The sequence below is a fragment of the Corythoichthys intestinalis genome, chromosome 10 (assembly GCF_030265065.1).
Source record: "Corythoichthys intestinalis isolate RoL2023-P3 chromosome 10, ASM3026506v1, whole genome shotgun sequence".
Classification (NCBI taxonomy): Eukaryota; Metazoa; Chordata; class Actinopteri; order Syngnathiformes; family Syngnathidae; genus Corythoichthys; species Corythoichthys intestinalis.
Window position 1 is genome coordinate 28,508,131 of NC_080404.1, and position 27,566 is coordinate 28,535,696.

General features: G+C 39.2%; 1 protein-coding gene across 1 annotated transcript in view; it reads left to right on the forward strand.

The window, feature by feature from the left end:
* Positions 1 to 5,634: 5,634 nt before the first annotated feature.
* LOC130922958 (serine protease HTRA1A-like) overlaps positions 5,635 to 27,566 on the forward strand; it is an 88,575-nt gene continuing 66,643 nt past the window's right edge. The window contains exons 1-2 of the mRNA XM_057848262.1: positions 5,635 to 6,207; positions 24,527 to 24,626. Of these exons, the coding sequence (XP_057704245.1) occupies positions 5,760 to 6,207; positions 24,527 to 24,626 (548 nt within the window). The 5' untranslated portion in view covers positions 5,635 to 5,759. The remainder of the gene's footprint in view (positions 6,208 to 24,526; positions 24,627 to 27,566) is intronic.

A 27,566-nucleotide genomic window follows, 5' to 3' on the forward strand; every position in this document is an offset into this window, starting at 1 on the left:
GCACGTCATGCTGTATACATTTCTGTCGGTGGCTTTGAACCTTTTTCATATGAAGAACCATTACTTATTTGACATTTGATTTGATGCATGGTGATTGCTCATACATTGATATTAAATGGAAACACATAACGAAGTGAGACTTTACACACATGTACGTTGCTGGCATTATTAGTGTTACTTAGCTTCCATTTCCACTTAAACTAAAATTGTTCATTATAGTTAAATTCTAAATAAGTCAGTCCTCGCTACTTCGCGGCTCAACTTTTGCGCCATCAGTGCATAGCGGATTTTTAAATTTTGTAAGTATCTTGTTGTAAGAATAAAAGAGTTCTAAAAACATATTTACATACACCTCACTTACATCTACGTATGTATGTACACTTACACACACACAAACATGTATCATATGAGAAAGAATTAATGAACAGTACGGATTATTTATATTATTTATATATTATTATATGGATATTATTTATATAATTCGTATTTTATTTTCATATTCCAAACGATTCTTTAATATTTTAACGATAATATCTATTTAAAGTGATCCCACGTTTTTCGCGGTTAATGTGGACCAGAACCAGCCGCGATAAGTGAAAAAACGCTTAGTGACACGCCCCCAAAACGTGTTCAATGTATTTATTCAGATTTAGAATTGGAAAGAGATATATATCTTAGGGCTGTCAAACGATTAAAATTTTTAATCGAGTTAATCACAGCTTAAAAATTAATTAATCGTAATTAATTGCAATTCAAACCATCTCTAAAATATGCCATTTTTTTCTGTAAATTATTGTTGGAATGGAAAGATAAGACACAAGACGGACATAAACATTCAACATACTGTACATAAGTACTGTATTTGTTTATTATAACAATAAATCTACAAGATGGCGTCAACATTATTAACATTCTTTCTGTTAAAGGGATCCATGGATAGAAAGACTTGTAGTTCTTAAAAGATAAATTTGAGTACAAGTTATAGTAATTTTATACTAAAAGCCCTCTTAATGTTTTCGTTTTAATAAAATTTGTAAAATTTTCAATCTAAAAATAATAGCTCGCCATTGTTGATGCCGCCGAGCGGGATGTCACATGGGCTCCATGCTGTTCTTCCTGATCCAGAGTTTCTTTAACTACGTAAGGTAGTGATTGAAATACACCACAAGGTGTCAATGGCGAGTTTTAAATTAATTAAAGATCCAGCCAAGGCAATGTCTGAGTTTTATGTGTATTTTGCATAGGTATTTTGATTGGGAATGCCAGTTCTCTTTGCATTGAGCGCTTTTCTTTTTGTGAACATTATTTTTTTGAGATATAGGAATATTATTTTTGTTGTGCTTTCACTAAATGATACTGTAGCGACTTAACTGTTCCGCCCAAATGCATGATGGGAAGTTGGGCAACCATTACTGTCAGTGGTGGTTGCAAATGGTATACAGTATGATCTGCGTTGTGTTCAATTAAGCGTGTTATGAAAAAGATCGTCTCCTTTCAGTCTTCCCCACATCGTTCATCACAGTACTTATATTTGTTGCAAAAGAGTTGCCAATGCTTAAGCCAGTGCTTCTCAATTATTTTCTGTTACGCCCCCCCAAGGAAGACGTAAATGTTTCGCGCCCCCCCAAACTCTGCCGCCACTGTAAATAGTATCATTTGTCTATAATATTACTATAAGTACACCTCTGTCTCACATTGTATCCTTTTTTTTTATTAGAGAAAATAACAGATGAACTTATAAAGTATAACTTTATTAACATTGTTTTGTTTGTAACAGAAAACACTTAACGCGCATCAATTTGCTTGAATTAAAAAAAATAAAATAAAAAAAAGTCACATCTAAACTGTAAAAATACACTCAAGGTAAATTTTTGACCATTTGATGCTGAAAAATAAAATCAGTGGATAATAAAAAATTCAAATTGATTAGAAACATGAACTCATGAGGACAATATGCCAAAAAAATTTGACGGAAAAAAATACTGAATAGAAGAGGGAAAAAAAGGTGTCTTTGGACAGAAGGACAGTTTTTATTTTCGCTGCTTGCAGTTCACCTCCAGTTTGCAATGGTGTGGGGTTATTTTGCACTGACACTGACAAAGCGGGACGATTGTTGGCAATATTCAGCACGTTTTCGCTGAAAAACAACCAAGCGGCTTATCAATGAGATTGGGGTCTAATATCTTTAAGTGGCGTCTTAATTGATTTGGCTTCCGGCTGTCCGCTATAATCATTTTTAGACACCGTAAACATTGGTCTTTCCTCATCTACCACTGTATTAAATGCCAAAGCCAAAAGGCAAACAGCCCGAAAAAAGCGCATTCTCGGCGGCCGAGGGAGAACCGTAGGTGAGGGCGGTCGTCGTGACGATCCCAAGCCGAAAATGGCACTTCTTGGGCGGACACGTGAGAACCGGAGAAGACAGTGGGTCGCTGCATGAGTCCGGCCGGAAAACGGCTTTCGAAAACGGTGCACAGCTCTCCAGCTCTTCAAGAGTCTCTTCCGTGTGCTCTTGCTTACTTCAAAAATACTGCGCGCACTTTGAAAATGAGAGCGCCACTGCCACCCACTGAGTGGATGTGCAAGTACACTTTATTCTAGTACGGCAAAAAAAAAAAAAGCATGTTCCCCGAGGTCACACGCGCCACCCCTGGCATCACTCTGCGCCCCCCTGGGAGGGCGCGCCCCACTATTTGAGAAGTACTGGCTTAAGCCAATAAAAGGTGCGATCAAATTAACGCCTGAGTCCCCTCGCATTTCACTGCCTTTTCGCTCTCAGTGTGCTAAAACGGCATCATTGTAAACTGTTTGAGGCAATGCATGAACGGGTTATTCCCTGCATGCGTTAATTGCGTCAAATAGTTTAACGTGACTAATTAAATAAATTAATTACCGCCCGTTAACGCGATAAATTTGACAGCACTAATACATATATGATATGTCTTGTCCCTTTTTTCCCCAAAGTATAATAAAAAATAAAAAAAACTTTTATGTACATACATATTTTAATACATGTTTTTTAAGCACTTTAAATGTAATAATTATGATAGGTTTTAAATATGGTACCGTCCCACCGAATTATTTTTTAAAAACAGGAATAAAGCAGAAAAGTGCTTGGCTTTATTAAATGCTTCATTGAGTGAGTCCATTCAAATCCAAAGCTGCTCACTTACACACAATGAGTTGCCACAGCAACTGTTTAACAAGTCAAACGATGATTGATGCATGCAGCGTTTTGAAGCTCGGTTTTCTGGCAACATCAACATCTGTCAATCATTGTTAACTTTAACAAGCAACACTGCCTGACCAACAACGAGCAGAGAGAGGGAGGGAGGGAGCGAGAGTGAGATTACACAGTTGGCTCAGGACAGCTCATCTGTTTTTTGTTTGTTCTTTAATTGAAAAAAAAATCTGCGATATACTGAAAGCATGAAGCGCAAAGTAGCGAAGGATCACTCTAAAAAAAATCCGCAATAGACTGAGGGCATGAAGCGCGAAGTAGCGAGGGATCACTCTATAGCAGAGGTCACGGAACCACGGACCTCGGTCCAGTTCCGGACCCTCAAGCCGTCTGGACCGGATCTCAAGCTGTTGCGACTAATACACGGTGCAACAATAAAAAATAATTTTTTTCTGCAGGTTTGAAGAGCGGAGGTGGGCAACAAACAAAAACCTTAGCGGTGACACGCGTGAGCCAGCCAATGGGAGTGAAGCATTTGAAAGTTATTTTTAGAACAGCATGTCTCACACTCGCTTTCCAGACTCCGCGGAGTGACAGCCAAAAACTGAGCCGAATGAAGTTGGAGGAAGAGGCGAAAAGGTATGGCAAATGACGTGCTCAAAACTACGCAAGATTGATGCAGAAAACAGAGTGTTTAAGGAGGAGTAGAACAACACATTTTTGTTCATTTTACCTGGCGGCAGCAAGACCGCTATGTTCAGAGACGGTGTCCTGCAAAAATCTGCTACATCGGCGAAACGTCCTACATTAGTCGAATTTGACACCCAAAGTCCTACCGTACGCGCTAAACTTGTTTTGTTTGGATGCATACAGGCAGAACGTACTAAAAAATGCCTTAAGAAAATACTTAAATGCAGTTATACCAAATAAGGACGGTTTAAATACGCTCCGTGACTAATGTGGTCAGCTGCTTCAAAGCTAACACAAAAAACCACAATGGTTAAAAGTATGAGAGGGTAATACATGCAAAAAGTATTTTTCAGGCAATGAAAAGGTTCTAAAAAAACGAAATAAAAACAAAAATAGTGAGTACTCGCCGCTTCTAACTGATGTGCGGATGCTTGCGCAAGCGCGCTGAGGGTTGTGTAGACGTTTCGCAGCGTAGTAAAGAATGGCCGAACAAGGGAAGCGCTTGTAAAAAACAGCCATTTGAAAAGGCACTATGAAACGAAGCACGCAGCTTTTTCGCAAAGTTTCCCTATGAACTCTGCCATCTGTTCTCAAAAAATAGCGGAATTAAGGTCTCAATATGATCACTTTATTATTTATCACAAATTAATTATTATTAAATATTATTTATTACTTACTATAAATGTATTTTGTATATTTTATTTACATTTTTTAAATGTAATTATCAGCATGGCCACGTAAAGATACGTTTGTATTTTGAAAAAAAAAAAAGAAGCATTAAAAATATTTCCGGACCCGAGATTGTTGTAATTTTTTAATTTCGTACCCAGAGGATTTTTAATTCATAACCCCTGCTCTATAGTGTTCTATATACACTTATTGATATTATGTAAACACACAAAAAATGTATGTTAAAAATGGGGTGGCGGTGACACTAATTTGCTGTTTTTCACTTTACGCGGTCGGTTCTGTTCCCCGTTAACAGCGATAAGTGAGGGATCACTATATGTATACATTTAGCAAGACAACATATTGCCTTGTCGTAAATAATATTAATCTTGAAATTGAATGTATTTCCTTGTAGATTCTGGTGGACCATATCAACTCAATGGAGTTTCACAGTGAGATACGCTCCTATCGACCATGACGTCATGTTAATTACCCCCATACTGAGTATGATGTCATTGAAAACACTGGCGCGTTTCCAAATGCGGCCCCATAAAAAAAAAAAAAAAAAAAAAATGCGGCCCCATAATGACAGGGCGGACACCAATTTTAAGAAGCCGTGCAAATGTTCTATATCATTATGAGACCAGAGTATACATGATCAACATTTGTCATTTCATGACATAATGTGATGTTGACGATAAAACAGTTAAAAAAAAAAAAAAGTTGATTTTAAAATTTATTATAATTTTTTTTTTTTTTTTTTTTTTTTTTTTAACACACACGCACACTTGTTAGCAGAGCAGTTTGTACTTGGACATGCCACAATTATGAATGTATACAATGAAGGATTAACACTGATACCAGCAGAGGTTTCATTACTCTGCAACATGATTCTGATGAGGGCACCAAAGGCACTTTAGATGTTCAATTTGGTGCAGATAGCCAAATTATAACGTTGGCCTTGGTGGAGGTCTGCGGTCTGTAGGGTGGCATCCTGCTTGACTTGGATGCGTCACTTATGCTCCGCCAATCAGAAGTCTTGTTGTGGAACTCAGAAGAGAAGAGAGGGAGAGACAGCAGAGCGTAAACTCAGCTCAGCTGGAGCTTCGTTTCTCTCTCCTCAGTAGACCTCATCCGGCCACACAGCAAACGCGGCACACCAAACGGACTTTAAACAAAACAAACAAACACAATTTTTTATTTTTCCTCATTTCCAATCATGTTTTGGTGCCTGTTTTTTATCCTGTCTTTAGCGGACGCTCAAACCTCCAGCCGGTTCGTGGTGGGCTGCCCGGCGCGGTGCGACAAGTCCATGTGCCCCCGTTCTCCATCGTCCGACTGTCCGGCGGGACAGACTCTCGACGCCTGTCATTGTTGCCCGGTTTGCGCGTCCGGCGAAGGCGAGGCGTGCAGCGGCAGCGGCAAACTCGGCGACCCGGTGTGCGGAGAGGGTCTGGAGTGCTCTGTGTCCGGCGGCGTCGGCTACACCGCCACCGTGCGCCGGAGGAGCAAGACGGGCATCTGCGCCTGCAAAACTGTGGAGCCCGTTTGTGGCAGCGACGGGGTGTCCTACCGAAACATCTGCGAGCTGAAGAGGGTCAGCCGGCGGGCGCAGAAACTCCAGCAACCGCCTGTCCTCTTCATTCAGCGAGGGGCCTGTGGGAAAGGTAAGGCTTATTCGTACACCTCGAGGTACACTTGAATAACTGCACTATTCCTTCAACACCTAACTATAAACCTCTGGCCCGCGGGCCACACGCGACCTACTCCATTCTCGGGTCCGGCCGACCTAGCTTTTACATCATAGATGAACAGAGTTCTGCATTTTTTGTTGCATTGCGTCAAAATACGTCTCATTTAATCATTGGTCTCAAGAGTGTTTAAGCCAAGCAGGGACAGTAGTGTTTACAATTAGGGTTGTTCCGATCATGTTTTTTTGCTCCCGATCCGATCGTTTTAGTTTGAGTATCTGCCGATCCCGATATTTTCCGATCCGATTGCTTTTTTTTTTTTTGCTCCCGATTCAATTCCAATCATTCCCGATAATTTTTCCCGATCATATACATTTTGACAATGCATTAAGAAAAAAAATGAATAAAACCCGGACGAATATATACATTCAACATACAGTACATAAGTACTGTATTTGTTTAGTATGACAATAAATCCTCAAGATGGCATTTACATTATTAACATTCTTTCTGTGAGAGGGATCCACAGATAGAAAGACTTGTAATTCTTAAAGGATAAATGTGTCTTTGTATATTGTGACTAAATATTGCCATCTGGTGTATTTGTTGAGCTTTCAGTAAATTATACTGCAGCCATTTAACTTCTGCCCAAATGCATGCTGGGAAGTGCAACCATGACTGTGCGTAGGGGCACCAATTGATATATCTTCTCTGCGTTGGGAAAGAACATAGGGTGTTAAGAAAATGATCAACTACTACCTTTCTTCCCCACATTGCCTCCCACGTTATTTTTAATTGCTGAGAGAGGTATTGTAAAGCTTTAGCTACATAAAAAATGGCTCCAAAGGCTATCAAAATTCTCTCTGCTCATTATACGCTGCCTTTTAGCGCTATTTATAGGTAAAACGGCGCTTTTATAGATTGAACGCGACAATGCGTGAGTGGGTCGTGCAGCGCATGCGTTAATTATTTAACGTGATTAATTTAAAAAAAATTAATTACCGCCGTTAACGCAATAAATTTGATAGCCAAAACTACTCTGGATGACTGTAAGACATTTTGTCTGTAACGTTAAATACAATTAGAAAATGATTTAAAAAAAAATATATATATATATATATACAGTGGGGAGAACAAGTATTTGATACACTGTCAATGGGAAAACCTATTGGCAGTGTATCAATTACTTGTTCTCCCCACTGTATATATATATATATATGTTAAAAAAGGCATGTCCGATATTTTTTTGCCGATTCGGCATCCCGATCGATCGAACATCTTTATTTACAATAGACTGCTATTCCAAAGTTGGCACGCAAGACCTTAAACTCTTATCGCTCAAGTGACAGATTTAGACATTAAATATTTTTAATAATTAATTATTATTTTTTAAATTTTACACTCATGACCAATAACCCTTTGACACCCCCAAGTGAATATTTTTGGTCATTTAAAAAAAACAAATATTAGCGACTATATATGCGTACCTGTCAACCCGCGGCCGTTGGCAATCTCACAAATAGTGACGTATGCCCTTACAAATTGGTGACTAATCTTACAACCTAATATTGTAACATGTAACCTGGTGCAATCAAAGAACAATCAATATCTTCAGCTACATCATGATTACTAAAATTTAACAGTGACTCTTGTTATAATTGTATGTAGCACTTTTGGCAATTTCTATCATGTCTTGATGGCTGCACTTCATGGCACTTAAGCTTGCAATTCAGTTTGACTTGAAGGTAGTTCGTTAGTAGGGGTGGGAACCTCTTGGTACCTCACGATACGATACGATTTCCAATATGAAGCTCACGATAACGATGATCTCACGATATAGCAATACAGCAATTAGCGATACATTGATCAGGAAATCATTCTACAAAACAACTTATAAACAGAAAAACAAGCTATCTACATCCTTCTGCTTTAAGTGTACGTCCAATCCATTTGAACTGGGAGTGTGGCAGCAAATGAACCCCTCCCACTTAAAGCAGGCCCCACCCACTTCTATAGCCATGAGTGGCAGCCAATTAATGCCAGGCAAAGAGTAATTTTGGGCCATTTCAGGTTGTTACCTGTTGATTTTTAGTCACTTCCTGTTCATTTGGGGGCATTTTATGGGCAATTCCTGTTGATTTTGGGTTACAGAACAGGAAGTGAGCCGGGAATCCCACAAATGAATAGGCAGTGACTCAAACTCAAAAGGAAGTTACCTGTAAATGCCCTAAAATCAACAGAAAGTGACCTGTAAATGCCCTGAAAATCGGAAAGTGTGACTGTCAATGGGTGCCATTGAGTTAACTGAAACACTATTATGTAGTAAGATTTTGGTAGCAACTTGTTGGTTCCTTCTTTTTTTTTTTTTTTTTTTTTTTTTTTTTTTTTTTTAATAAACATTGATACCTTTTTAAAACGATATCTCGATTTTTGGCATGAGCGTATCGATAACCTTTTGGGATGCTAAGTATCACGATATATCACCATTTCGATATATTGTCACACCCCTATTCGTTAGTGTGTCCAATTATAAATTAAAAAGGTCATCTGATAAAGTTAACTTACCGATGCAATCTTTGAGTCAGGGAACATTTCTTTTGAGAATTCTGGGAAGTGATCAGCAATAGTTGCAGGCAAATTGTGTCCGGCAACAAATTGGATCGATTATTTATCATCTAAAATATTGGGGAAATGTGACAGTAACAAAAAAAATACATTTAAGCGATAGTTATGAGGTAGATATCCGTGACTTATTTTTAAAGACACCATTTTTTATCATTGTGACGTAATTTGTTTAAAAGTTTAAAATCTGCGAGTGAATAATTTTTAAAAAAGTTGTTTAATAAATAAATAAATAAATAAATATGAGAAAATGATTCTAAGCTAAAAATGATAGACATTTCGAATAATAAATATAATTACTTACCTTTTTATGGCTGGGTTGAAACAATAGCGTCTGCACGGTGCCTGTAAGTGGGGGTCTCCAGGGTAAAACGGACAAATTAAAAATAGTTCGGGGGCTTAATGCGCCATGAATCTGCTATGGCAGCATGTAGACATATTGTTCAATCAAACACAACAGTTCTTTTAGCTTAAAATACAGCAGATTATTTTACAGAGGGGTGCAAGAGCAGAAGCTGCTTTTTCAGACTTGTCTGTGTTTTCCAACATATATATAAATCATTAATATACAACGGTACTTCTACTACATACGAAGTAAATTCATTCCCTGACCTTGTTTGTAAGTCGAAATGGTCGTATGCTGAGCATGATTTTCCCTTAATAATACATTATACAGTGGTACCTTGACATACGATCGCTTCGACACACGATATTTTTGACATCTGACGTAAAATTTGACTCGCCATTTGTTTCTACATTCGACGACATGTTCGAAATACGACGATGATTGACAGTGCCGCAGTTTCTTTGTTTTCCCGTAAGAAGGACGCACGGCGGACATGGTGACCTTTCAAAGACCACCATTTGAAAGTGCAAAATTTAAGATTTGTGTTTTGAACGATGACTAAAACATCAATCCAGACCTCACAAAAAAAAGAGTACTGTGATCCCTCGCTACTTGCACTTCAAACTTTGCGCCCTCAGTCCATTGCGGATTTTTTTCAAATTGAAAAAAAAAAAAAGTACAGATGAGCTGTCCCGAGTCCATCGTGTCGATCTCCCTCCCTGATCTCCTCTTTGTTGGTCAGGCAGTGCACTGGAGTTGCTTATTAAAGTTAACGGTGATTGACAGACGTTTAATGTTTGGTCTTGCCACAGATGCCTGGAATCCTAAGCATCAAAGCGCTGCATGCGTCAATCATCGTTTAACTTGTTAAGCAGTTGTTGTGGCAACTCATTGTGTGTAAGTGAGCAGCTTGAGCGGATTTGGGTGGACTCACTCAATGCAGCATTTAATAAAGACAGGCATTTTTATACTTTATTGATGTTTAAAAATAATTCGGTGGACAGTAACATGTTTAAAACTTATAATTATTACATTTGAAGTGCTTAGAAACCATTTATTTAAAAAAAAAAATATATATATATATATATATATATACATAGAAGTTTTTTTTTTAATTATACTTTGAGAAAAAAAAAGTGAGAACGTCTTATCTGTATTTCTTTTCTGAATAAATACATTGAATACACACACAAAAAAAAACATTTAGCGGAGGCTCAAATTTTTATTTTTTTTGTGGGGGAACGCTACTTCGCGGTGGGTTCTGGTCCCCATTAACCGCGAAAAACGAGGGATCACTGTACATAGAGAAACCAATTAACATAATGAAATCATAAAAAATACAGTTCTTGTATCAGATCTCATTACACTGTGCAGGCATACCTTGGCGACCATGTCAAATACACAAATGCGACATGCTCAGATGTCGTCCGGGTGATGTCCTGTGGTGTCATTTCCTTTCCTTCAATACTCACAATAGGCTGCCGAGCGTGACCTCATAAATGGCCGTTTGTGGTTTGAACTGCAGTCAGTGACACACGGTGCCAGCTTGTCATGGTTAGGACAACAAACTCCTATTCTAGTGTGTTTCCGCACGTGTTCTTACATTGCGCCGCTTCAACTTTTGACTGCTTGGATGAAGTCATGATGTAAAGCTGGATATTGGAACGTTCACCACGTGGCGCTCATGTGGACTTGATCTCCATGATAAAAGGCACACAGGCCGCAAAATGTTAAATTCCAGGAATCCACGTATGTTATTGTATATAACATGGTGGACCTGCACTCTATTACGATGTCATATGAAATACATTGCAGTCTGATCAGCCCTAAAATCAACTTTGTTTTACATTTGCTTATTGCTTATTTGCTGAACCTTTGATTTGTTCACTTTGTAGCAGCATGGTACAACTAATGGTTAGCACATCTGCTTCACAGTTTGGAACCGACGCATTGGAATTTGTGTTCTGGCTTTCCTGGTGTGGAGTTTGCATGTTCTCCTCTGTGCTGGAATGGGTTATCTCCTGATATTCCGGCTTCCTCCCACCTTCCAATAACATGCAAATTCAATTCGTTGAAGACTATAAATATGTGTGTTTAAGTCTTAATAGATATTCATTAATATACCATATGATTGATATCAGTTTGGTCATCCGAATTTTGGTTACGATGCAGAATTGCACTTTCAGTTGACAAAAGCAAAAAAAGCATTTAAAAATACAAATACCTGAGACTAGCCTCAAATGATATAAAAAAAAAAAAATGAGGATGTAAGTATAACAAAAACATAATTGGCTAATTTGCATGCAAAAGTCTGTTAGTTTAAATGCTATAAAATGCTAACTTTTTTTTGGTGTTTTTTTTAACAATGCGCTTAACAGATCGTTCAAACGCATATTCCCACAAAATACTGTGAAATATATTTCTAAACTAAATAACAAATGCATAAAAAAACAAACCTTATATTGGTCTTAACAGGGAGCAGCTGGATTCGGCCATTTAAAATCAATAAAAATAATGCAACACTTTCAAAACAAGCCATTACAACGTCACACGAATTAAACGGATCATCGAGCAGCAAAATTTGAGTCGGAGGTTTTTTCTATCAAATTACTTGAGTTAACCAATTAATCGTTGCAGCACTAAATAGTTACATAGTAATTCGTTTTTTTTGTTTTTTTTAAAGAGCTATATTTAATTCATGGAGCTTTATTATTCCATTAGGAACTTGCACAGTTCTGCAGAATATTTGTGCATAATCATGACAAGAATATTTGTGCATAATCATGACAACACAGAAACAGACTTGCAATACACCACAGTACAACATAAAACGATCCAACTGTATAACAAAGTGCAACCCCCACAGACGGGTGAATGAGTTAAAAAATATCTGTAAAATATAAAGTAAGATACCCAACATTAAAAAAGTAGGGACTAGTTAAAAGGAGATGTAAAAATTATAAAATATGCTAATACAGTGGTACGAAAAAGTATCTGAACCTTTTGGAATTTCTCACATTTCTGCATAAAATCACCATCAAATGTGACCTGATCTTTGTCAAAATCACACAGATGAAAATACAGTGTGTGTTTTAATTAAAACCACTCAAACATTTTAGGTTTTCATATCTTAATGAGGATAGCATGCACACACTGACAGAAGGGGGAAAATACATACGTGAACCCTCTGCCTAGGGAGATTTAAAGAGCAATTGAAACCAATTTTTACCAGAGATTTCAAGTCAGGTGTGTGCCTAATCACTGATGAGTGGTTTAAAGCTGCCCCGCCCACTATAAAACACACACCCAGAATTATCTTGATGAGAAGAATTGTCTGATGTGCATCATGGCTCAAAAGAAGTGTCTGAAGACCTGCGATCAAGGATTGTTGATTTGTATAAAGCTGGGTAAGGGTTCAAAATCGTCTCTAAAAGTCTGGATGTTCATCAATTGACAGTCAGAGAAGTTGTCTACAAATGTAGTGAGTTTGGTACTGTTTCTTCTCTCCCAAGGAGTGGCTGTCCACCAAACATGAAGCCAAGAGTTCAGCGCAGAATACTAGGAGAGGTAAAAAAGAACCCTAGAGTGTCTGCTAAAGACTTAAAGAAATCACTGGCACAGTCCAATATCTCTGTGCACACAAAAACTATATGTAAAACTATGGCCAAGAATGGTGTTCATGGGATGACTCCACGGAGACAGCCACTGCTGTCCAAAAAAAACAGTGTTGCTCGTTTAATGTTCGCAAAAAGGCACTTGGAAACTCCACAGGAGTTTTGGCAAACTATTTTGTGGTCTGATTAAACCAAAGTTGAATTGTTTAGGACTAACACACAATGTCATGTGTGGAGGAAAAATGGAACAGCTCACCAACATGAACACCTCATCCCCACCGTGAAACGTGGTGGAGCATCATGATTTGGGGCTGTTTTGCTGCCTCAGGGCCTGGAAAACCGGACAACAAGAATGAATTCAAAACTTTATCAGGATTTTGCAGGAAAACCTGAAGCCGTCTAATAGACAGTCGAAGATAAAAAGAGGATGGATGCTGCAATAAGACAGTGTTCCAAAACACAGAAGTAAATCAACTTCAGAATGGTTTCAGAAGAACAAAATTCACGTTATGGAGTAGCCAGGTAAAAGACCAGACTTGAACCCCATTGAGATGCTGTGGCATGACCTAAAGACAGACATACCAGGAATCTGAATGAACTACAGCAGTTTTGTAGAGAAGAATGGGCCAAGATTAGTCATGATCGATGTGCTAGACTGATCTGCAGCTAAAGGAAGCGTCTGGTTGAAGTTATTGCTGCCAACGAGGGGGGCACAAAATGTTAAATGTGATTATTCACCTACATATTTTCCCCCTCTGTCATTGTTCGCATACTATCCTCATTAAAATATGAAAACCTATAAATGTTTGGGTGGTTTTAGTAAAAGCAGACACTGATTTTTCATCTGTGTGATTTTAACAAAGATCTGATCACCTTTGATGGTGATTTCATGCAGAAATGTGAGAAATTCCAAAAGGTTCAGATACCTTTTCTTACCACTGTAAGTAGGTAGATAAATATATGTCAATAGATCAGCAATTCATCAATCTGATGGAAGTAGGCACCGACTAGGCTAGACATAGCTCTCTTAGTTCTAAATATGAGTGACCCATACCTCTGACCTGAGAGTAAGATTCTGTATTGGCCTTTTAGTTTGGCCCCTCTGTTGTAGATGCTGATGAATGGGTCCATGTCCTTTCCAATTATTTTGCTGCTCATTGTGATGATTGTGATTATGGTGTTGCCTTGTGAATTTCTGGTTGAATTGCAACCTTGTTAGTATTGAGTTCAGATAATTGTCTGTTAATGCCTGAAAAGTATTTTATGATCTTCAGGTAGGAATTAAAAAGGGTTTCATATGCACCCAAAATTTTGTATAGTGTGACTGCCTCCATGATGCCTTCCATCAGGCTCCTTTTCAATCACAATGGCAAAATCACTCAGCTCATCTTGTCTGTTTCTTTCATGGAATTAAGGTCACTAGTCACCTTAATCGCTAAAGCTGCTAAATACAGCAACCAAATCACTAAGTTGGTAACTCCGTATGTGCTTTTGGAAACTAACTCTTTTCTCGATGCAATCCTGTTGTTTGTAAAAGCAGTGCAGTCAGCTAGTGATGATGGAAAAATATTGAGTTCGTTCCAGTTGGATTTGATTCTGTTTCTTTCTATTAAACTGAAAATAAATATTTAGGTTGAAATGCTGAGAAAAAAAATATGGAATGGTATATGATTTAGAAGTTGAATTATTTATGGAACTAAGCTTGAAACTTTCCCATGGATGTTAATTGAAATTCCAGTCTTTCTCTTTTGTTCACCTTACAGTAGCTTTGGCGTACTTGTAGCTTGCTTGTCACTCAAATTTTGGCTTGTTACAAAAAAAAAAAAAAACAACAAAAATCGACTAGGTGATCAGAACAAAAGAAACTCCAGTATCCTTTTCGTCTGCACACGAGCATTAAGTTCAATTAACATTCTGATTATGAAAGGGTCCTTGGAAAAATCTCTTTACTGTAAGGGGTCCCTGAAATCAAATAAAGCGGGATGAAAAAAGTATCAGAACCTTTTGGAATTTCTCACATTTCAGCATTAAATCACCATCAAATATGATCCGAGCTTTGTCAAAATCACACAGATGAAAAAACTGCTTTAACTAAAACCACCCAAACATTGATAGGTTTTCATATTTTAATGAGGATACTTTGCAAACAATGACAGAAAGGGGAAAAATAAGTAAGTGAACCATCACATTTAATATTTCGTGCCCCCCCCCCCCTTTAGCAGCAATAACTTCAACCAGACGCTTCCTGTAGCTGCAGATCAGTCTGGCACATCGATCAGGACTAATCTTGGCCCATCCTTCTCTACAAAACTGCTGTAATTTAGTGAGATTCCTGGGATGTCTGGCATGAATCGCTGTCTTTAGGTCATGCCACAGCATCTCAATGGGGTTCAAGTCTGGACTTTGACTTGGCCACTCCAGAATGTGTATTTTGTTCTTCTAAAACCATTCTGAAGTTGACTTACTTCTGTGTTTTAAATCGTTGTCTTGTTGCAGCATCCATCCTCTTTTTAGCTTCAACTGTCTGACAGACGGCCTCACGTTTTCCTGCAAAACATCCTGATAAACTTTTGAATTCATTCTTCCATTAATGCTTGCAAGTTGTCTAGTCCCTGAGGTTGCAAAACAGCCCTAAATCATGATGCTCCACCACTTTTCACTGTGGGGATGAGGTGTTGATGTTGGTGAGCGGTTCCATTTTTCCTCCACACATGACATTGTGTGTTACTCCCAAAAAAATTCAACTGTGGTTTCATCAGTCCACAAAAATATTTTCCCATATCTTCTGTGGAGTGTCCAAGTGCCTTTTTGTGGACATTAAACGGGCAGCAATGTTTTTTTAGACAGCAGTGGCTTCATCCGTGGAGTCCTCCCACGAACACCATACTTGGCCACAGTTTTACATATAGTTGATGTGTGCACAGGGATATTGGACTGTGCCAGTGATTTCTGTAAGTCTTTAGCAGACACTTTAGGGTTCTTTTTTTTTTTTTTTTAACCTCTCTGAGTATTCTGCGCTGAACTCTTGGCGTCATCTATGGTGGATGGCCACTCCTTGGGAGAGAATGAACAGTGCCAAACTCACTACATTTGTAGACAACTTCTCTGACTGTCAGTTGATGAACATCCAGACTTTTAGAGACGATTTTGAACCCTTACCCAGCTTTATACAAATCAACAATCCTTGATCGCAGGTCTTCAGACAGTTCTTTTGACCGAGCCATGATGCACATCAGACAATGCTTCTCATCAAGATAATTCTTACCAGGTGTGTGTTTTATTGTGGGCAGGGCAGCTTTTAACCACTCATCAGTGACTGGGCATACACCTGACTTAAATTGTTTGCTAAAAATTTGTTTCCAATTGCTCTGTAAGTCTACTTAGGCAGAGGGTTCACTTATTTTTCCCCCGTCTGTCACTGTTTACATGCTATCCTCATCAAAATATGAAAACCTATAAATGTTTGGATGGTTTGAGTTAAAGCAGACACCGTTTTTACATCTGTGTGATTCTGACAAAGATCAGATCACATTCAATGGAGGTTTTATGCAAAAATGTGACAATTTCCAAAAGGTTCAGATACTTTTTTATACCACTGTAGTTGCAATGATTACTCAACTGTATTGACATTACTTTTTTATGCTTGCGTCACTGTACTGTAGACTTGATGTATGAAGCAGACGCAGTTGAATGGTTAAAGTCCAACACCTGGTGTCTCCCACAGCATAGAATGTAGCCAAGACCGTTCAGTCTGTGCCTCCTTCTCAAGCCCTGTCGCTGCCCTCAAACTTTAAATCACTCTCAGCAGTCACATGACGGAACGTCTGCCTTTGATTGGAAGCCCGCTCCTCGGGCAGACGGCACGGAGCAAAACACAAAATTAGCAACCCGTGTTTCAGGGGGAAGGCTGACACGCACTTCAAAAAGACGTGCGGGCGCAGCGGTCGGACTGTCCCGTCATTTGTTTGTCACTCATGTGAGCGATGCGAAGGCTTCAGTCTCGCAGCTTAGCTTGTGGCGAGGACTACTGCTTTTCACAAAGCTCCTGTAGTGAAAATTTCCACATCTGCAGTGAAACGTGGAACGTTTTGTTTGGCAGCGGAATAAAAAAACTAGGTCCATTGCTGCGGCTCCTCCCACTTTAGAGATGTCCATAGAGGAAGGAAGTTTGAAATTTAAATAAGACAGTCATAACCCACATGAACCCCCATCCCCTGACCTTTAAGGTGCACTGCAAAGCAGGCCTCACATAAAAATAATGATCTCACTTTCTGTCAGGGTGTTAATGTCAAATTATAAAAGTGTTGCTTTTGGCAGTACAACTAGGCCAAATGCTGTTTGGGCGACACCACGGGGATTACAGTCACTTTAATCGGGCCAACTTTTCTTTTACACACATTTTAAACACATTATGAGGAACGGCGGTGATGTTGAGTGAGGAAAATGGGCAAGGGAATGTTTTCAGGAGAGAGCTGAACTGAAGTCCAGACGCCGCAAATATTTTTCGAAAAAAGAGCTGACAATGCCAACATGAGGAATTTGCTTTGGATCTGATTGCACACGCAGGATGTGCGGTTCCAATAATCACAAACAGTGATCATTTAACTATTTGCCTGCCATTGACGACACTAGACGTCCAATCCATTTTGACTATCATTCGCCGGCAGGCCTCTGAGTCAAAACGAATTGGTGGTCTGGCACGGTCAATGTTCGTGAAACATGAGGATTCCCAGCCGATCCTCTAACTCTAGATTAACTAGATGTCTATTGTTGACAATGGCAGGAAATTAGTTAAATATTTAAAAAATAAATAAATAAATAAAAACTTTTAAAGTGTTATTGAGGGCCATAATCAGAGTGTCTTCCTGTTTTTATTCATTTTAATGTGATTTATTTTGTTTTTATTAAAATTTTATTAATTTATTATTTATTCATTTTAAAATTATATGAAAACAGAATTCATTTACTCATCTTCTTATCCTCACGAGGATCTCGGGGGGTGCTAGAGCCTATCGCAGCTAACTATGGGCAGGAATCAGGGTACATCAGTTCAGCGTACACCCAGAACTGATTTTGAACCAATCACACTGCACTAAAAATACTATAAAAAAAAAAAAACAAACACAATAATGCTTATTAAGTAATATAAAACTACGAGGGGTGTAACAGTGTACTATATGTAATTTCGGTTCGGTTTCCTGAATTTCCTGTTTCGGTCAATTTTCGGTCCAAAAAAAGGGAGGGGGAAAAAAATACTTCATGCTTTTTTATTTTTATTTATTTATTTTTGTATTTATGTAAACAATAGAACTTGTAAATAAAAGTGTCCCTTTTGGGTGATGTTCCAAATTATTTAAACTCAGTTCATATATTTTTTTTGCAACATTATTGAACAAAAAGGTTCAATACATTTTTTGGTAACATTATTGAACAAAAAAGGTTCAATACATCTACATGAACAGTTACACCCGTGAGAAGCACTGTAAATGGTCTTACACTAGTATAGTGTCTTTCCACCATCATGCACTCAAAGTGCTTTGACACTATAATGGTCATTTACCTACTGATGACACAGCATCAGGAGCAACTTGGGTTATTTAGGGAACTCAAGGATACTTAGGTGAGGACACCAGGGCGGGGAATCAAACCCACAACCTTCTGTGTGTGGGAGTAACTACATTAACAATGAGCCACACCAACCCTTAAGAGAGTAGAATGCAGCCTAAGCATCCAAATTCAAAGCCTCGCCATATTTCTGACCTCTGTGACCTTTGACCTTGTACCCTTTCTCATATCACCTTCTCTTCAAATTTGAGTTAAATATGCTAATCTGTTATCACACTTTTATTACCTCAATGACCTTTGACCTTATTACTCCAAAATGTTATCACTGCTTCCATTTTCATATTACAAACATATCCTACAAGTTTGATAATAATCCCTTTATTCATTCCTGAGTTATGATGAACACAAACATCCAGACAAACAAACGGACCCCAATACGTAACCTCCGCCTACCTGCGGTTACACCTATTAGCAAAGGTAATTATAATTGAGATCTAGCGTCCACATAGGTGGACATCACATTTTAATGACTAGACATGTGCCGATTACTGGATTCAAGTTATACCGCGGTATGAAAACATCACTGAAAACCGCAAAGATTTTCCATCATACCGTCCTTACGGTATTAGCTATTTTTTCATGTCCCAAAAATACAGTGAGAAATTCCTCGCTTGCAGCTGCAAGGCTCAACCCTCCTCCACCGGTTGCTGCTCAGTGTCAGAGAGTCAGCTGTGCTACACGATGGCTGAAGGAGGTGAACTAATGAGCTTTTTTCCCCATCGAAGAAAACGAAATCGCTGGTATGGGAATACTTCGGCTACAGAAAACCTACAGATAGCCGCAGCTTCGAGGAGGAGGGTCAACCGACATGTAAAACATTGTTTGCGGAGGGTGGCCACGGAGGAGGCAATACCTCCAATATGATTTAGCTTTTATCCAAAATTAAAGGTTAGCAAACACTTTCATGAATGTTTCCCACCAGCTACGAGAGTTAACTCCAGCATGTTTATGTTTAGTGTGTCTAGCGGTGGTATGGTGTTCTTTGTCTCTCTGGCACTGTCTGTGTTGAGAAATGTTAACATGATACATGCTTTTTATGGAAAATAATTCAATTATTTTTGTTCTGATGGCAATAATGTTGAGATGTGGCTGTGGATTTAGGCTTACCTAAAGGACTGCATTTATTTTATTTAGAACATTTTTTAAAATGTATTTTAACTTAACATTATACAGTACTGACGTTCCAATTTGCTAATATGTTTTGAAAAATTAAAATCATGTTAAATAGAAAAAAGTTTTTTTTTTTTTTTTAACCCAGATATCTCAAAGTAACATATTTTTGAGCTGTAACTGCAATACTGTGATACTATGAAAGCGTGATATTTTGGCTTAAGGTTATCATACCGTCAGAATCTTATACCGGCACATGCCTCGTCATGACCCAAAATGTAATGTCGACCTACAGTGTATCACAAAAGTGAGTACACCCCTCACATTTCTGCATATTTAAGTATATATTTTCATGGGACAACACTGACAAAATGACGCTTTGACACAATGAAAAGTAGTCTGTGTGCAGCTTAGGCTAGTGTAATAGAGTTAATTTATTTTCCCCTCAAAATAACTTAAAATTTAGCCATTAATATCTAAACCCCTGGGAACAAAAGTGAGTAGACCCCTTAGAAACTACGTATGTACATCCCTAAATGTCCAAGTTGAGTACTGCTTGTCATTTTTCTTCCAAAATGTTAAGTGACTTGTTACAGGAGTGCTGTCAGCATTGCTGCAGAGATTGAAGAGGTGGGGAGTCAGCCTGTTTGTGCTCAGACCATACGCCGCACGCTACATCAAATTGGTGTGCATAGCTGTCAACCCAGGAGGAAGCCTCTTCTGAAGACGGTACACAAGAAAGCCCGCCTGTCTCATCAGATCATAGGACATGGTTCCAGTAATCCATGTACTTTGTTGACATGTCTTGAACTGTGCGGGCTTTCTTGTGTACCGTCTTCAGAAGAGGCTTCCCCCTGGGGTGACAACCATGCACACCAATTTAATGTAGAGTGCGGCATATGGTCTGAGCACTAACAGGCTGACACCCCCCCCCCCCCACCTCTTCAATCTCTGCAGCAATGCTGACAGCACTCCTGTAACGAGTCACATGACATTTTTGAGGGAAAATGACAAGCAGTACTCAATTTGGACATTTAGGGAAGTACGTAGTTTCTAAGTGGTGTACTCACTTTTGTTGCCTGGGGTTTGGATATTAATGGCTATATTTTTTTGTTATTTTGAGGGGGAAAATACATTAACTCTATTATATAAGCTGCATACAGACTACTTTTCATAGTATGAAAGTGTCATTTTGTCAGTGTTGTCCCATGAAAAGATATACTTAAATATCTGCAGAAATGCGAAGGGTGTTCTCACTTTTTTGATACACTGTACGTGGACACCAGGTCTCTAATGAGGTTATTTATTTATTTTATGTACAAAAATATAGACAGTTGCTCTATTAAGAGTTATTTGGATCAGGGTCCAAGCGAATTGATGTTGCACAATGACCTCCGTGACGTCTTCTGTCCAGCAGAGTCCACGCTCAGTGTTGTGCACCAAAGTGTTTTGGCACAGACAAGAGTGTTGATTAGTTACAGTGTATGAAAGGGAAGGCATGATTGATGGATGGATAGATGGAAGGCAGGGAGATGAATGGTTGGTTGATGGCTGGATGGATAACATATGGGCAGATTAAAGACACCATGGAATTGAATGACGCAAAGATGAATAGATTGATGAATGAATGAATTAAAAGGTGGCTTGCTGGATAGAATCAGGGATGAAAGATGGTATGGGTAGATTTAAAGGATGCGAAAATGAATAGGAAATGGTACAAGCAGATGGCGGTTTGAAAAAGAGATGCAAAGAAGAATGGATTGATTAAAGGACCGATGGATTGGGAGGAGATAATGAATGGGAGGAATGACAGATGAATGGGTACATTGAAGGAAAGAGGCTAGAAAAGAAGAATTATCCGTGAATGTTCACTTCTATAGATGTCAATGCATTAGGATTTGTTTTAAGGAGGAAGGAACGCATGAAAAAATATGAGAAAATTAATGATAGAAAATATGGATGGGTGAAAAGACTAACATATGAGGATGACTAATGGAGTGTGGACAATTAGAGATGATCATGCCACAGCACCTCAATGGGGTTCAAGTCTGGACTTTGACTTGGCCACTTCAGACCGTGTATTTTGTTCTTCTGAAATCATTCTGAAGTTGATTTACTTCTATGGAATTTTGGTTCATTGTGTTGTTGCAGCATCCATCCTCTTTTTAGCTTCAACTGTCTGACAGACGGCCGCAGGTTTTCCTGTAAAACATCCTGATAAACTTTTGAATTCATTCTTCCATTAGTGATTGCATGTTGTCCAGGCCCTGAGGTAGCAAAACAGCCCCAAATTATGATGCTCCCTCCACCATACTTCACGGTGGCGATGAGGTCTTGATGTTGGTGAGCTGTTCCATTTTTCTTCCCCACATGACGTTGTGTGTTACTCCCAAACAATTGAACTTTGGTTTCGTCACTCCTCAAAATATTTTTCCAAAACCTTTGAAGAGTGTCCAAGTGCCTTTTTGTGAACATTTAATGAGCAACAATTTTGTAGACAGCAGTGGCTTCCTCTGTGATGCCCTCCCATGAAAACCATTCTTGGCCATAGTTTTACATATATTTGATGTGTGCAAAGAGATATTGGACTGTGTCAGTGATTTCTGTAAGTCTTTAGCAGACACTCTAGGGTTCTTTTTTACCTCTCTGAATATTCTGCGCTGAACTCTTGGCATCATCTTTGGTGGGCGGCAACTCCTTGGGAGAGAAGCAACAGTGCCAAACTCTCTCCATTTGTAGACAACTTCTCTGACTGTCGATTGATGAGCATCCAGACTTTTAGAGATGGTTTTGTACCCTTTCCCAGCTTTAGACAGGTCAACAATCCTTGATCGCAGGTCTTCAGACAGCTCTTTTGACCCAGCCATGATGCACATCAGACAATAATTCTCATCTCGAGGCGTGCGAAATTTCCGATTCTTAGATTATTCGCAATTCGGCCGTGGAAGATTCGAGAACGATTCACGAACATCCAAATTACATTTACTGAATTATACCAGGTAAAGCGGAACTAAAACACTGTCAGCACTGTCTTCAGGACCCAATGAGGAACGGACCGAGAGCAAATATCATGTTAAAGTCATGCCTCTAGATAAAAAAAAAAAACAACAACAATAATAATACCTGACTGCTGCCGACAGCCGCTGCAAACAACGGCCAATTGCTGGTTGCTACAAACATACGGCCACATACGGCTACGGAAGAACTAGATGCGAAATGACAGACGACGGCGGCGTTAGTAAACAGCCGCCATCTTAAAGCAGTAGACTTCTCTACAAGGCTCTGTTGTAGCAAACCTCATTAACTTTTTTTTCTAAAATACCCCTAAATCGGCAAAATCTCGACTTGAATCTATCTTTAAACGATGAAGCAGTTTTAAAACTTTGACATGTCGAAAGTACACAGTAGGGAAATTATGTAATAACGGGAGCAATTTTAACAACTTTAACAGTTGATTCACAACATTTAATTAATTGAATGTAGTTTAAAGCTGGTGATACAGAATGGGGACGTGAGTATTTTATTTACTGTTTTGAACTGTTAACTTGATACTTAATAGTAGTTTGGTTTAGCCTGAGAGGATTTTAATAATCAATAAACGATTTATAATCGAATCGGAGCCTCTGAATCGTAATCGTAATCGAATCGTTGCGTTCCCAAAGATTCCCACCTCTATTCTCATCAATACAATTCTTACCAGTTGTGTGTTGTATAGTGGGTAGGGCAGTTTTAAACCACTCATCAGTGATTGGGCACACACCTGACAATTTGTTTGGTAAAAATTGGTTTCAATTGCTTTTTTAAGTCACCTTAGGTAGAGGGTTCACTAACTTATTTTCCCCCTTCTGTCATTTTTTTGCATGCCATCCTCATTAAATTATGAAAACCTATAAATGTTTGGGTGGTTTTAGTTAAAGCAGACACTGTTTTTACATCTGTGCAATTTTGACAAAGATCAGATCACATTTGATGGGGATTTTATGCAGAAATGTGAGAAATTCCAAAAGGTTCAGATACTTGTTCATACCACTGTAGGTGAATTGAAAGAGTGATGAGTTGATGGACTGATGAATGAAAATATGGAAGAAAAGAAAGATCAATGAAAGGACCGATGTAGAAAGGGTGGATGAGGAATTACTGAATTGTACCTCATCAAAGAGTTAGTGGTACCAAGGGTAGCTGGATAGATCACTGTGTTCATACGGACAAACATATACTTATGTAGTCAGGTAAGTGTGAATTAGAGATCATAAAAAAATAATTTCCCCCCTGCAGGTCCATGCCATTTTTCTTTAATTATAATCTTTTACGACAGTCTTACCTCCCTACTTTCAAGTGCGACGTCCTGGCAGGCTTTTGACTCTAAAGTCTCTCCTCCGAGAGCCCTAATGCCTGATATTTGCAAATCAAAGCAGCTTGTTACGTGGCAAAAATTTTGAGAAGGGCGCTGCTAACTGTGGGTAGCTGCACAGCTTAATTACCAGGTGTATCACATAACGTTTCCTGACTTGCCCAGTGCTGCGTGCATGAATAAGTGGTTGCTTAGTGGGCTGCGCTGCGAAATTAGTAGCCAACAACCTGAGCGTGTGTGAGGGCTACTAGCAGAAATGTAGAGTATTTAAAACCAAGGTGGTGAGATAAGGGTAAAGGTTTGGAATGCCAGGGTTAAGTGCGTGTGTATATTTTGAGTGAATATGAGTGAGTGTGTGAGCGTGGGAGAGTTTGTAAGGGTGTTTTAGTGTGGCATGTGTGTGGTTGAATGCGTGTGTTTGGGATTTCGTGTGTGAGCATGTGTGTGGGTCTGACCTGAGCGAGACAGTCTGAACCACACCAGAACTGTCATTTCCTTCCTCATGACAAAGAGAGAAATTTGTTTGTGTTTTTACGTCACTTAGCGTGCCGGTTTTGACTTTTGTTTGTGTTTAAGTGTCTCATATTCCATGTGTATGTTTGTGTGTGTCCTACTTTGCATTTTCAGCTCAGGACAACCCAGACAGCCCGAGACATAAGTACAACTTCATTGCCGACGTGGTGGAGAAAATTGCACCAGCTGTGGTTCACATCGAGCTCTACCGCAAGTAAGGAGCAAGCACCTGGGTGTGTGTCTGTGTGTGTTTGAGTGCTCCCAAATTTACAGCCCACCTGTGTACTCAACCACCCACTCACCAGATTTCAGTGTATTTTCCTATGCAAACATTGTGTCTTTTTCATCATCCATCTTCCTGCTTCCTCATCTCTGCATCCCCCTCTCAACGGTCCCCTTTTGACCCGTCACCTGTATCAACCACCTCCTCTTGTATCTTCTCCTGGCGTTGTTATTGCGGCGTGACCCGTCTGGAGTCTGAGTCATCCCTCTCGAATCTGTCTCTCATTTAAAGCACCGCTGCTTTCGTTCGACTTGACACCGGAGTTGCAAAGGGGAGGTTTTCTGGTCAATTTCCAGGAACTTTCTGCAAACTTTCCACTGAGAAGCCTTTCTGGGTTTATTCATCCAGTTTTTAAATAAGTAGGCATGCACGCAAACAAATTTAAATGAGAAAATCTTGGCGAATGCATTCAGACTCAACTAATGAGGATGCGCCTTTTCACTCCTGATGTACAGTGATCCCTCGTTTTTCGTGGTTAATGGTGACCAGAGCCCGCCGCGATAAGTGAAAAACCACAAAGTAGCGCACAAAAAAATTTTTTTTTTGTGTGTGTGTTCAACGTATTTATTCAGATTTAGCATTAGAAAGAGATACATATAACACATATGCAGATTCTTTTTTCACTTTTTTCCCAAAGTATAATTTAAAAAGAAAAATATATGTATTGCGGAAAACACAGACAAGGCTGAAAAAGCAGTTTCTGCTCTTGCACCCCTCTTTAAAATAAACTGCTGTATTTGAAGCCGAAAGAACTGTTATGTTTGCTAGAACAATATGTTTATATGCTGCCATAGCAGATTCACGGCCTGATAAGCTCCTTAACTATTTTTAATTTGTTTTACTCAGGAAACCCCTGTTTACAGACGTCGCGCAACCGTTTTTGCTTAAACCCAGCCATAAAAAGAAGGCAAGTAATCGTATTAATCATTCGAGATGTCTTTCATTTTTAGCTTACAATCATTAATTAACATCTAATATTTAGCTTAGAAAAAAAAAGAACGACTTTGAAAAAAATTATTCACTCGCATATTTTAAACTTTTAAACAAATTACGTCACAATGAAAAAATTGGCGTCTGTAAAAAAAGTCACGGATATCTACCTCATAACTTTCGCTTAATTGTATTTTTTTCGTTACCGTCGCATTTTTCCAAAATTTCAATGATAAATAATCGATCCAAAGAAAAATTGAAAAAAAAAAAAGAAAAAAAAAACGTTTAAAAGGTTAAATATATGAAAATCTCGACCACTCCTTGATGTCTGTGATTTCTGCATTTCTTGTTATATTACCATGTTTCACCCATTAAATCCCCCCTAAATCCGTCTGTGGCCATTCATAGCTGTGTCTTGACACTCGGTGATACATGCTACATGCTGGATTGAAAAGAGGTAAGTACGCGATAATATCTCGTTAAATTCGTGGCGTATTTAATTATGCTCTAGTGTGCTCTCACCTACAGTTAGGGTTTTAGTTTAATTTTTTTTTTTTTTTTTTAATGCCCCTCCCGTTCACAATTTTTCTTCTCCTAGAAAATCGAGATTTCAAGCTTTCCAATGATGTATCAGTCATGCATATCGGACAATTTTGAAATTTGGCCAGATTGGGGGTCTCAGAGTGGAACTTTAAGTCACCTGAATGTTTTCCGCCATATACTGTATATCAATCAATGTTTTTTTAAGCACATCAAATGTAATAATTATGATTAGATTTAAAGATGTTACTGTCCCACTGAATAATTTTTAAACAAGAATAAAGTAGTAAAATGCATGGCTTTATTAAATGCTTCACTCAGTGAGTTTACTCAAATCTGCTTGGAGCTGCTCACTTACACACAATGAGTTGCCACAGCAACTGTTTAAAAAGTTAAATGTTGATTGAAGTTCCTGACTCTGGCAAGATCAAACACATTCATCAGTCAATCATCGTCAACTTTAATAAACAACTCCAGTGCACGTGCACTGCCTGCCTGACGAACAAAAAGCAGGGAGATGGAGGGAGAGAGAGGGAGACTGCGTGATCGGCTAGGTACAGCTTAAAGATACACGATAATATCGGCTGCCGATAATTATCGGCCGATAATGGCAATTATGACGTCACACAGATAATACAGATAATAAAAAAATCAACCGATAATGCAATCCGATAATTATATACTTGATTTAGCCTCCAAATGTGCGCAACCAAGCAGTTTTCTCCACTTCTTCACTGCCGTCTGCTCAACCCATCCCCTCTCTGAAGCCCCTGTGGGAGGAGGGGTTTAGGAGTACGGCGTCATAGAGGAGGCGGTGTTACACATCAGTGTTGTGTTGAGGCACTCTCACTAGTGTGCGTTGCTTTTCCCGTGTGTGAAATGAAATAAACGACGCTCTCGCCATCTACAAAACAGTTCCTCAAGGCCTAAAGAAAGCGTCCTCATTGAACAACACTAGCACTAACCCAGCAGCCATTTAAAACTGCATCACAATGATTTTTGGAACGAATATGCTGCTGCTAGCACGACTGCTAAAGCTATTGTTAACAAATAAACTATAAAGGAAGCTACGGGGCTTGTGACGATACAGAGACGCTGCGGTCCTCCTGGAGTCGGGGTGTTTGGGAATGCAGCCCAAAGCGAGTGGTAAACTCCCATCTATGGCTAAACACCTCACGAGATCGATAGTTGACAAGTAGCTGTCTTCCGACGGAGCCCGCCGGTCCGGCAGGCCGCCGCCTCGCCCTAGGCGGGTAGAGCATGAGAGCAGAGCCATGCACCGAATGCGCCGCAGCGAGCCGGCTGGGGCGGGCGGATATACGGTACGAACTTTGCTGCCGCCGCCACTCCGGTTCAAGACAGAGGCCTGGCGCGGGTGCTAATTTGGCAGCCGGGCGGACT